The 13,339-nt window shown below is 36.2% G+C and overlaps 1 protein-coding gene across 7 annotated transcripts in view; it reads right to left on the minus strand.

Annotated features, from left to right (window-relative positions):
* Positions 1-13,339, minus strand: part of Mctp1 (multiple C2 and transmembrane domain containing 1) — a 658,641-nt gene that overhangs the window by 172,686 nt on the left and 472,616 nt on the right. For 5 of the 7 annotated variants that reach the window (XM_052159581.1, XM_052159579.1, XM_052159580.1 and 2 more), the window contains 5 exons: positions 5,825-5,927; positions 3,694-3,796; positions 3,263-3,364; positions 2,798-2,872; positions 795-914 (listed from right to left, as the gene is read on the minus strand). In XM_052159581.1, coding sequence (XP_052015541.1) covers positions 795-914; positions 2,798-2,872; positions 3,263-3,364; positions 3,694-3,796; positions 5,825-5,927 — 503 coding nt within the window. Of the gene's footprint in view, positions 1-788; positions 915-2,797; positions 2,873-3,262; positions 3,365-3,693; positions 3,797-5,824; positions 5,928-13,339 lie in introns of those variants that run through there. The other 2 variants (XM_052159582.1, XM_052159583.1) reach the window with 2 other exon arrangements.

Consider the following 13,339-nt stretch of genomic DNA (forward strand, 5'->3'; position numbering starts at 1 on the left):
GGCCTTCCTGTAAGTCCTCATACTAATGTCATATTTTGCAAAACTGGCAGCTAAAGAAAGAATAAGGTGCTTATTTCCTAACAATCACAAAATGAAATAAAGCATTTCCGAAGATGGACTCCACTGAACAGGCAGGCAGCAACAGCCCGAGAGTGCAGAGTCCAGGCCAGCTCGCGCAGACGTGCTGGGTGAGGCTCCTGCCATTGGTCTTGCCATCATTTCTCATTAAATAATCGGTGTAAAGGGTACAGAATGAACTTTATAAGGAGACTATTTGGGTCGATTACATTATCACTCTGACTTTTTTAAAAACTAGGAATCAAGGAGCGTCTCTTAAGTAGGTCACATCCCTTTCTGCTTGACTCACATAGTAAAGTCTTACCAGGCAGTGTTAAGTGTAAAAGATGGTCTTGACAAAATAGTTACAGAATGAACAAAGCCACACTGAGGATGGTCAACGCTATCCCCACTATCATTATTTTACACAGAGAACTTACTTTTTGGCTCTCCTATTGGGATCTGGAATTGTACAATATGCAACATTTTACTTTATAAGTGTCAGAGAAAATTATAGTATGTCTTATGTTCCGGAAATTTGAGGAATATATTCTTGGATTCAGACCTTGAACAATCCATCAGGTTCCTGCCCACAGCAAATCTGTCCAGTCAAGTCTCAAAATAGGAGTTCTAAAATGGCTCTATCAACATAACTGTTACTATAGCCACAGAGACTTGGAGCTAAGATTACTGAATCTGGTGAATAACAATGGACAAGGAATACAGTATGATCATACCACAAAAGCAGCAAGACTCCTTGGGGGCGAATCCCAATCAAAGCAACTATTAATGTAGTATGCAGCATTTACAAGCACCATGACACAACGTTTTGTTCTGATAAAGTTTCTTAGAAGCAGCTGTAAGGAAAATGAAAAGAGGATTAGAATTTATAGGACAGAAAATGATCAAATATACTGTATGGTTCTTCAAGCTCATGGTGATTTAGAAAGGACCCAAAAAGGAAATACGGTCATAGAGACCTACCAAGCTATTTGGCTCACCGGTTAAAGAAAACTAAGTGTCAATAGAAAGTGTCAAAGAAATATGGGGAATGAAAATTTTTGTAGCTAAATATATATTTATAAATAATGTTTCCAAATAATCTAGTATGTTTGCTCATAAGACAAAATCTTCTATTTACAAAATGCAAATCTTTATTCATTTTTGAACTCTTTGTTTTAAGATCAGCTAAATATTTAAATTCCAAGATGTTTTAAAGTGAATTGGATACCTTGGAATGTTTTGATTTAATCCTAGGGAAAAGCTTGCTTAATGTTGCTTATTATAAAAAACACGGTGATTTTAAAAGATTTTACCATTTAGTAGGATAGCTCTTGTCTTTGAATCACCCCTCCAGATGCATTAAATACACTCTATATTTTTTCATTATTTTCCTATTATTTTAGACTTTAAAAACTTTTATAGTAATGAAGTATGTTGGAAAATATCTTATTAGAAAAAGTATGTATGATAACTGTTGAAATTTAAAACAACAGAAACTATAGTATGGCTTCAGCAGTAAACAGAATGTCCACAAACTTGATAATGTTTTCATAAAATTACATACAGAAACAGATAATTAAACTAATCCTATGTCTGCAAACTAATTGTTGCTATGCTAAATACATTTCAGTATCAATCTGGTATTTTAAGAAAACAGCCATGTAAAATTAACTGAGTTCAAATGGCAATATATTTTTACACAAGTGTAAAATATATGTGTAAAAATACATGTACGCACATGCAAGGTAGTTACAGCACATTTCTAAAACTGAACTTCTGCTCAGGCAGAGACTGCTTGTGGATTTTCCTTCTCGGTTTCTAGCACTTTTCTAAGGAACAATTTTTATTATCTTTCTCTGTAAATATAGATAAATATTATATTGATTTATATTTATATAGGCATTACATTTGTAACATACATTGTTTAACATCAGAAGTCTCATTTTGTGTCAAATTTATTAAATTAAAAATAAAAATACTTTAAAGTTTCTCATGGCACAGAAAATTACCTAATATTTCACAGTAAAAGTAAGATTAGTAACGTTATAGTCATAATAGGCATGTTTTATTTTAGTGTATTAAACTTTTTTTAAATAAGGGTAGGTTTCACTTTTTCTTAACTTGATATTGAAGTAAATTTAAAGTTGCTATTGATAAATACCAAGCATACATTATAACAGATTTATAAAAGAAATACCAGCGTTCCTGATTTTTCTATTAGTAGAAAATTTCAGGGAAACTTACACTTCTAGCTGATTGTTGTTAAAATCTAATTAAAAGATGATCCCCTCCCTGAATTAGAGGGCCGTGCTTTATTTGCTCCGCACACCTGCGTCGTACCTGTGGGTGGTCTGTGTGCATTTCTGAACCTCAGGCTTTGGCAGGCTCGATCACACGCTCCATGACCATCGAATCGTAGTTTATGTGCCAAATGACCATTCCCTGGCTAATGTGCGAGCACATGCATCAGACGCCGGACTTACCTTATACCTTCTCCTTCCTCACCACCCCCACTTAATGTATTTTGGTTTTGCCCTTGCTTGATATTTTTAAGAAAAGATAAGAGGACAAGAAAGACTATTAATACTTTTTAAAAAGCCATTTTCAATGTGTAGATGATGAAAACTTCCACGGGCTTCCCCGACTCCAGACTTCTAAGGTTTATTTGAGTTTACTTAGATGCTTTACAGATACAATCAGTTCTTCCCAGAGGGGTTGATTTTTCTTTGGTTTTTACCTGTTTAGAGAGTCTGTTTTCCTCTTCAATGTACTTCCGTTCTTTGGGTATTAATGTTCGTAAGCTGGCTTTCACCTATGTATCAACACATGTATCTGTTATGGGTTCATAGATTACAACTGTTAACAAGTTTTGCGTGCAGTTCAATTTGCAATAATTTCTAAAGTTTCAAAGTCCTGGCTGCTGTGCTCATAAAATATAAATGTCTACAGTTGCATATGCATGCGCGTTCCTCTCTCAAGCAGGCAGGCAAGCAGCCGCCAAGCATGCGGCAGCAGCAGCGGCAGCAGGTCCCACTCTAACAGACAGTGTGGGTGTGCCAGGCAGAGACAGAAGCATATTCTCCAGGATACATCAAGGTTTAGAGAAAATGAGGAATGACAGAAATTCTCTACAAATCAGGAACAAAAGCTTTCATGAAACCGAACTCTTTAGCAGTACAAAAAAGCCAAAGTTAAGACTTACAGCATTAAAAATCACATCTATTTCAAGATAGATGACCCCCTTTGTTGGCCCTGTCAGCTGCTTGTTTTTCAAGACGTAGGCTTTCTGTTCACCATTTTGAATCTACGGGAAAAGGACATGACAGCCGTCTGTCTCCTGGTCTCCACTGAATACACTCCCCCAGTGACCTTTGACCCCCAGCTGCTGAAACTGACAGAGAACCCAAAACAACTGTGGCAATTCTGACAAGTACCTGTTCATTACCAGGATCAAGTCTGTCAAGAAAAATTAACTATCATGGGATTCAACATGGCCGTGCATTGAGTATGTTAAAATTTTTAGTGTTCTTATTACAGACCATGGTTGAGAAATGACAGACATAGGGCTCAGTTTTATTTTTTCCCCTTGAGCAAAAGCAACAGAAAAGAGCGCGCCAGGTGAATAAAACTTACAGACAACAATGGTATAGCGACTCTGCCCAGAAAGTCGGCGCTCCGGTCACGATCTTCATCATAAACTGTCACTTCAAGAACTGAATGAATGTCGTTAATGTTGCTGCATAATAAACAAACCCAAGAAAGAAAGGAGACTCCATTAGCATGAGGCAAAGCTGGATCTTCTTGAAATTTGAAACCGTACCAGCTGTTTTGTGTATTTTTATTTTTACATGTATTATTTGCATACAAACAGACATGTCCTGGGCACTGTAGAAGCTGATTGAATTTCCCATAATATATCTAAGATGACAACATCAAGGTTCATGTCATCTGGAACTCTGAAGACGATTGTAACTTTCAGTTATATTCTTAATGACTTATCAGTTTTGATCTGGACATACAAAGAATAAATTACATGAAAAAATTGCTAAGTACCCCTGGCAATCTTTAGGCTTTTTTTTGTCTCTTATTATAGCAGTAAATTGTGTAATCTCATAATTCTGACATAAAACAAAGCTTTGATATCAGTAGGGTAAATTTTTGAGCTATTATTTTTACAATAACATGACATGTCTTTTTTTAAAGTTCTCACTAATATATTTATTAAATTTGTTAATTTCATAGCAAAACACAGAAAACAGAATAGAGAAAATGTAGCATTCATAAGCATATATCTCTCTATGTACATATATATATTCTTGGATTTAGAAATGAAGTAATTTCTAGTAGATGTCAAAGACAACAATGATAATCAAAGACTATGTAAGTTATTCAATTATTTTTTCAGCATTTATTTTTTTATCAAACTGTTTACCAAGAAAATATGAATTAAGAGAAAAAAGAATATATTCATTATTGAAACACCACAACCACAGTGCAAAGGGGCTTTATCAGGGAACAATCAATCAATTGCTTTGATAAAAATCAAACCTATTCATTCAATTATGTGTTCTAGAGAAAACACTCTCTGTAGCCCTCTTAGCAGTGCTAGCCTCCTGCCTGGCCTTTCATTTCTCATAAAAAATGTGGAATTCCTTAAAAATAAATTGGTCAGATAATTGAAGCTGATTAGTTACTGGCTCTTAAGCAGAGACATTATAAGAAATTAATGAGGAATTTAGCAGTTTTTCATGTACAAGACATAAAACCATGCTGGAAATCTGTTAAGTACTTCTGTTTGGAGAGTTTTCTTTTGTAGAGTCCATTCTCTACAGTCCAACTTTTAAAAAGGGACAAGAGGCTACTAGAGTGCTGCATGCACAGCTTTTACGCAGTGGAAATGATTTACAAACTTTTTAAAACAAAAGGGAAATTAACTCAGAGGTTGTTTTGAGACATCGGTCCATGGTTAATGTCCTTACTATGCCGAAATGAGACAAGCTCAAACTACGCATCTGTCAAGTTCCCGACTGGATTGTTTGCTGATTTCAGAGATGGAACAAACAGAGCTTTGTCCTTCTTGGTGTCAACGCAATTGGGAAGATTTTCAATAGAAAGAATAAAAGGAAGAAGCAGTATGCAGATTCAGTGATGGGAGCAAAACCTTAGGCCACATAAAAAGCACAATGGAAAAAAGTCCAGTGAAAACACAAAAAGGAGCCCCCCTTTCCAAGTCTCATTCTTTAGAGGTAGGGGGCTTGAAAATCCATAATTAGCAAAGGCAGGGCAGATGTACTGAGTTGTGAACCAGAGAACACACAAAGACACACACACACATACACAGGTGCATACATTCGCGTGCACGCGAACACACACACACACATACACACACCCACACACATACACAGGTGCATACATTCACGCGCGAACACACACACAAGCAGACACACATACACACAGACACATGCAGACACATGCACACACACGCACACACATGCAGACACATGCAAACACTCACATGTACACACACACACACACACACGCATACGCACACACACACGCACATGTACTTACACCCACACGTGCACACATACACACACACACTCAGACACACACACTCAGACACATGAACACATGCACACACCTGTATACACACACACACACACACACACACACACCCGTATACACACACACACACATACACATCTCAGGGTGAACTATATTTTCACACCAGTTTTAAAATGAGTACAAAATAATAGTTACTTACAATGTGAACACTTTGTTCCACTCAGGGTTGAGGTTTTTGTACACAGTGTGTGTTAGCAGCCTATCGTTGTTCAGTTCTATTACACAAAATGGATCACTTTTACCTGCAAGAGGTTTGGGGTGATGAAGAAACATTTGAAGCACCTGCATTGATGGTGGCATGATCACATTATGAACCCACTCCTCCCCCCAAAAGGCTTAGAATAAACAACAAAGAAAAAGTTTACAAGTTAAAACAGATGTAACTAGGTATTTAGCAATTACTATGATTTATACTGACTTAGAACGTGGGACCAAAGTATACGGCTTGATTTTTGATCTTTAGTAATTTTTAACAAAATACACTATGACAGCTATTACACGGAAGCATGGTGTGCCTGCCCCATACACGTTCTTTGGGTCTATTGTGACGATTTTAACTAGTCAGGCAATTTAATTTTGCAGTTATACTTTTGAACTTATCTGATTTACTAGCAACCCATCAAAGGCATTTCCAAAGACGTTTATTGTGAAAAAATGGCCATGTTGCCAAGTGACACCACTCTAATCTGCCTCTGGCTGAGTTACTTTCCCCTAACATATATATGGGATTCACAAAAGGTAAAAGAGAGCACATGAGGCTGAATAAGTCTGGTTTGGAATTTAACATCAACAGGAAATCTTCGTGCTAAAGAGTGGCACTTCTTCTGTTTAATGTTCTCTGGAAATAAAGGACTTGATTGCGATCCGTTCTCAGTGACTCTGCTTTGTCATACTCAAATCATGCAGTTACTTTTTGGGGTCTCCTCAATATTTCTGTCATACCTTGTCTCATCTCATAAAGTCATAGAGTGGCTCTGTGAGAGTGGTGTGAAGATTGTTGGAGCAGTATGTGATATGTTTGATACCTTATACAAATGACAAATGGGATCAATATTTACACAACGCTAACCACGGGTCATATCTTTTAAACTACAGTATTGATTTAGACTACATAAGAGGTTAATGTGCATATTATTAACTTTAATGATAAAGAACAATTGTTTTTTAAATGCATTGTGAACTGAAACCACAGCAATTTACACTTGTGTGAAAGCGTAGATATCATTCAAGATTTTCAATTAATTTTTAATGGGAAAGAATTTATAGCTACCAGGGACAGAGAAGCTGTATATTCCCACACAGGAATATATTTATTTTTCATAGGATAATACTCAAATGAGAGGTACAAGATTTAACTCACCTTTAATTTATCAATTTTATACTGAAAGAGATTTAGTATATATGTGTTAAATCAGCTGTCTCATATAACCCAACATAATTGCACAATTTGGCATTATGGTACTTTTGTCAGTTTGACGTCTTCAGAATGGTTTTTAGCAAAGAATAGAGAACTGGATTTCCTTAATATCTGGCAACAACTTTACCACATGCTTTGTTTTTTATTGCCCCATTTTATAGATCCTGGCTCTCACCTCCACAACCTCACCTCCAACTCCTGAGCACTGTCAGAAACAGTGTAGAAAATATTTTGTTCATTAAAACACATTATAATTGGCTTCATTTGGCACTTTAATAGCAATTTTCTTTCATACAATTCTGATCCAGCATACAAAGGCAGCATACAAAGGCAGCTTTTGGAAAATGTTTATATGCAAACATCTAGGCAAGATTTTCTCCAACAATAATGCCACATCTTAGTCATCAGCAGGTTACAAACATAGGACAATCTATGTAATTTTGATTATAGATTCATATAGTGAACAAATCTTCATTCCTTTGTTGTGATCAGTATTGTATCTTCTAGAGCAATAGCAATGGATAAAACAATTGAAATAACTCCTGTGCTCATGGATTGAAGAGGATGATTCCATTCCAGTGTGTTTCGAGTGATAAATACAGAATCTTGAGGTGCCATACTGAAGAATATGTCTTGCTGGAAAGACGGCATAGAGACAAGGTAATGGAAGAGGTAACAAAGGGAGGAGCTGTGCTTGGCCTAGAGGAGCAGATACTGAAATGCAGAGAAGTGGCTGTGTCTGCTTTGCTGGCAACACCCAGGAAGGTAGAGGGACTGAGGAAGCAGATAGGGAATGTGTGTACTAGATGATAGACAGGGATAAGGAAAGCGGAAGGCCTCTCAACAACATGCCACTCACTCTTACAGGAGTTGGTTTTTTGGAGAAATTTGAGTTGATGGATAGAATGAACTGATGCTATCTGAAGAATAAAGTCGAGCGAGCAATGAGACCACTAGCGAGACCAGTGGGAACCAGTCCAGTAATCCAGGTGCTAAACAGTGACTGGATTCCGAGTGTCTTTTGAAAATAGAGGCATCACAATTTTACCAATCTCAGCACTGAACACTCTAATATAATATTTAATATAGTATTACTTGCAGATGGAAAACGATTCACCAAGCTTAGCTCGGACACATTTGGCATTGTGGGTAGGACAAGCAGTCATCACCAAGCCTCATTTCTAGCCTCCTTATCTCTACAATCTGGGAAAGGAGAGAGAAGAAGGTCTGTTTAATAACTACAGCCAACTAAGGAATGTTGAGAATGGGAGGATTAGTCTGCCCCAAGGAAGAGCACACCAAAAGATCATGTATGTGAGTAGAATTGTATACACTGAGTAGGCTGTATTTAGGGATTTTTTTTTTATCGTATAAGAAATTGATGCAATGTCAAGTCTTGGAACATTATCAGTTTTCACTCACTCAGAAAGTTCCCTTCTAATGCTCTGTGTTTAAGAGCAAGAACAAACTAGCGTCAATGTCAATAACAGCAAAGGACAGTACCAAATTCCATTCCTTCAGAATGAATAAGCATACATTATAGTTTTTATTTTTAAAGAACTAGTTACAAGCAGTGTGCTGATTTGTCTTGCTAAATGCTGCTTTGAAATGCTGGCTTTTGGGCTCCTGAACTTCTCAGGCGTGATTATTGCCACTTAAGCAAGTTAAAAACAATCAGAGAAACACTAGAGGTGACCCAAACCCTCAATTATCTAATATTTATTCACTCCTTTCATCTGCTTATCATTCTATTTTGCCTCTGTAAAGCATTTCTCTGCTTACTGTGAGGACCTGAGTGGGTTGCCTCTGAGGTACTGTACTGTGTTTTTCAATAACACATGGCTAGAAGTATAAGAAATGCAGTCAATAGCCAATGTTGAAATGCATTTTTACTTCTTCAAAGTTTTTACTAACCAAAAATCTTAATGTATAGGTTATAGAATCTCTTATATACCTCTTATTCACTTTTGTCCTAAGCACAAGGCAGAACTATTAATAGTCTTTTCCAAAATATTAGCTTCTAGTATTTTGGTGACAAAAATATTGAATGCACTCCTTAGAAATATAACAAACTGAAGACCTTGAAATTGATGGAAGACAGAAATTGTAGCAGTGCTGTGTGGTAGATGTGGTGTTGATTGCTTTAGATGCAGCGGCAGCTAGCACAGAATCTTGCCTTCCTGGAGAACATGCAATTTCCAATGTTGACAATTTTCTAAAAAGAACTGGGAATGCCTTCTGAAGTATTCATTACTTATTGAGTGCCTGCTCTGCTCACCCCAGAATTATAAGTATGATTAAGGCATAGCCGAGCTCCCAGAGCACGCACAATTCAGTAGATATGATAGACATGTAAATACATAATTATTATGCAGCATGGCAAGCACTGTAATAAAGGTAAGTGAAGAGTACAGAAGGGGTGACGAGAAGGAAGCACATCATTTTGTAATTATGGGACAGGAAGAGGAAGAGGAAGCCGCAGGTCCCTGGGGAGCAGACCTCAGGATCTGTGATGATTGGGCAGGTTTGCCACCAGCATTTTTAAAAGTAAAGAACCATCACAAAAGTGAACTTCAAGACAGTTTATAATCAAGAATATGTCGTCTAAATCGATTTATATCTCTTTTTAATAATTTCTCTATTACATAAAAACCTACAAATGAATAACATAACTTATATAGAGACACTTTAAACTAGCATTCTTGGATAGTTGTCCATAATCTAGTTAAAAGCTAAAAGCCATTTCTTTTCCTATGAAATTTTAATAAGAAAAGGAACCTCCCAAGTGAATTAAAACTAGGGTGTCTTTTACCCCTTATCATAAAACTAAATTGGCAAAAGACTTCAAAGTACATACCCCATTCTTTCTTTTTTAAATAAATTGATTTTATAACAACAACAAAAAAGTGGTATCATGAATGGCTCCAGTAGCTGTCTTTCCTGGGAATCTTCAAAACTACACCATGGATTAATAACGCGACTTCAATGGCTAATGTTCACTTTTGTCCTTACTTTTGAGGGTCATAACCCTGACACACTGGCAAAGAAGTGTGGGAAAGTCTGCACGGTGCACTGTTCAGCTGCTATCTGTTTTGTGTCACATTATGACTTCAGTTTGTTGAAACTAGTAAAGTCACAAAATGATACTGAGAGATATTCCTGCTCTTCAGCAGGGCAGGAATCTTGATCCATCAGTGATCATCCTGGGCTTTGTGCAGGGTCATTTAGCTGCTGACAAGTGGCACAGTTTGCTAGATGTAGTGTGCCACAGAAAGTGTGGGGGTGGGGAGGACCTAGCGATCATCTCTTTGTAGTCATGTCTGAAAACACAGAAGGCTTTTAGTAGCATGGAAAGCAATTCTCACCCACAGGGAGGGAGCGTTTATTTTGAGCCTACCTTGCATTTATTAATCACTTTGGTTTAATTTCCTTAGTTGCTACATATTGCAACTACATTTTAATCTTTTTAATGTATAATCTATTTTAATGTATAATCAAGATTGCCATCTGTCCTTTCTGCAAAGTTGAATTTCAATAATGACATGTAACAGTGTCATAGCTGAGGGAATTCCACAGGGTCTCTTAGAACAAAAAGCAACGTATGTTGAGATTTCTTCCAATCTTTTCCTTACCACTAAAAATGGAGCTTTGACCCTACGTTTTCTCATCAACTGACCTAAACATATTTTAAGCATCTGATTGGTAGAATTACATTAACTGGTGCTCTTCAGTGGATCCCCTTGGGGGCTTCATGTGGAACTTAGTATTAGTAACAGGGCTTCTCCTTTCTCTCTAAGTTATGAAGCAGGCAATTTTCTTGTGGTAAGGAAATTGATACTCTAGAGCTATGGCTGTCAATTTATTAGACCAAAAACACCTTATTTTTCTACCAAAAATTTTATAATGCTCTTTTAACTATCAGAAAATAAAAGTGGAGTAATATGATCTTGAAATTTAACTATTACAAAAGAAGAATAAATAGAATTTGGTTCACAATAAAACCATACAGTAAGCTATTAAACAAATATTTATTGAATGTCTACTATGTGAAAAACATACAACCAGAGGAAGGGAAGTTTTTTTTTTCTTCTTAATTTAATTGTATAAAAGATGGAGTAATGAAGGTAAGCAGTGAATATAAATAATCAGAAGGCTGTATGATGGTGTGCTAAAGCACACTTTAGCATACAAGTTAATGGAAACAGAAAAGTAAAGAGGACTGTGTTTGAAGTGTATGGAAGAGAAACACAGTTTACAGATTGCATTCAGTATTGTAGTAAGACTGCGGAGATGAGGTTTGGGTAAAAAATTGAAAGAATTAGAAAAGAGCCAAGCAAACATATGAGAAAAGTTGCCTTGAACATAGAAGTTTCTAGAACAAAAGCTTGGTGAATGATGAGTTTATGGCATGGTTAATGTATCAAATACGTAAGGACAGCAACAATGAACACACTCATCTTCAGCATGTATTATGTAGTGGCAGTCATTCCAAAGCTTGATTAAATCATATTTTTCAATCTAAATAAACATGATTCAAGACATGGAACAATCTTAACCATGTAAGCTTGTGTAAACTTTTGTATGGCATTCAGCATTTTCAGCTCCAAGCTACTAAACATCAAAAGTGGTCTCCCAAATGTGCTTCAAATAGAATTCCCTCAACAATGCCATGAACACTCACAGGACAGCATCGCCTTCCTAACATTTGGGAATCATGGCCCTTCAGTAACATTTCTTTTATAATTTGGCCACAGGTGTCTTTCAAAAGTATTGACGATCTCAAAAGTTTTTAATGTATGGCATAACCATTAAAATTACTGCTCGAGAAATATAGAGACAATAAAAGATTATTAACTCAATTTGGATGACAATAATAAACCCATGTGATGTAAACAGGTGAGAGATCAAACCTTAATGCAGACTTTAGAAAGCTATACTGTATGGTTATGAGAGAACAGACTGTAAAGCTGAGTGACGTATTAGCACAGTTAAATAAGAGTTTTGTCTTCATACATCTCTAAAAGTATCTTGGAGAGTTCCAGAAATCACTAGACCACACTTCAGACACAACTGAGAGCAGCGGACACCTCTCCACTCTCCCTTGCAATCTAGAACTAGGTAGAGAAGACTGTCACAGGACTTCATGGAGCCAGATGCATTCTTGAATCCAAAAACTGAACCATTCCGAAAGACTCCAGAAGTTTGGATTTAATAACCAAAGAACAGCAAGGGAAACATGAAAATTGAGAAACAGGAACAAAAACAAAAGGAAGACCATGAATCTATAAAATTAAAAAAAAGGCTACAGAAAATTATACACGAGCTTACATTACATAAAAAACCTTCATTTTAAAATTTATTATGATATAGCATTATATGTATGATGTTTATTTTGCAAGTATAGAATCATATAAGTTACTTCATCTATAATAAGTATAAAATACATTAAACTCTTTGTGGCAGCCTTCCTAAATATTTCAGGACCTCTAGAACTTAATTAGACTCTCCTGCAGAAATTATGGCATTTCAGATTAGCTTCTCTATAAGGAAATTAATTAGCTACAGAGACCGTTTACAATGCAATAAAACCCTTTAAACTTAAAAAAATTAGCATAGTATTAGGAGATTAAGCTTTTAAAAAACCCTCTCTCTCTCAATCAAAGGAAACACAAATGAAAATTACCACTGTCAAGCCTCTGCTCTTACAATGATGTTTTTGTATTCTGCTAAAAAGCTCATTCTGTACTGTTATTTAGCTTGTAACTATTACCTCAGAATCTGATAGTTTTATGACACCTTACAGAAAAATTACAAATCTCATCCTGGTAACCAGGAATCATCCAGACTCTGCTTCAGTAGTTTCAATGATAGAGAATTTTTTCTTCACTGGAAATTTCTGATTCATTTTAGAATTGTAATTTTTGTACAATATTTATTTCTGTGGAAGATAAGATTATTTCTCTATGACTCTTATGTTTAATTTATCTTCTGTAGTAATTTTAAAATCCAGTTAAAATGATAAGTATAAAATAAGGGTACAGCCTCTGTCAGGCAATATGTGATAAAGGGACACAGCCTGACCTCCTGTGCAGGATATATGGCTGGCCCAGCACTAATTTTAACTATCTTATAGACTTTATTGATGTACTACACAGAGGCCTTGAAGCCCAGAATGGTGTTTCTAGGATCTCTTGCAGCTAGTGATATACATGTATATATGTATCTATATATGTGTAT

Source organism: Apodemus sylvaticus, chromosome 16 (assembly GCF_947179515.1).
Source record: "Apodemus sylvaticus chromosome 16, mApoSyl1.1, whole genome shotgun sequence".
NCBI lineage: Eukaryota > Metazoa > Chordata > Mammalia > Rodentia > Muridae > Apodemus > Apodemus sylvaticus.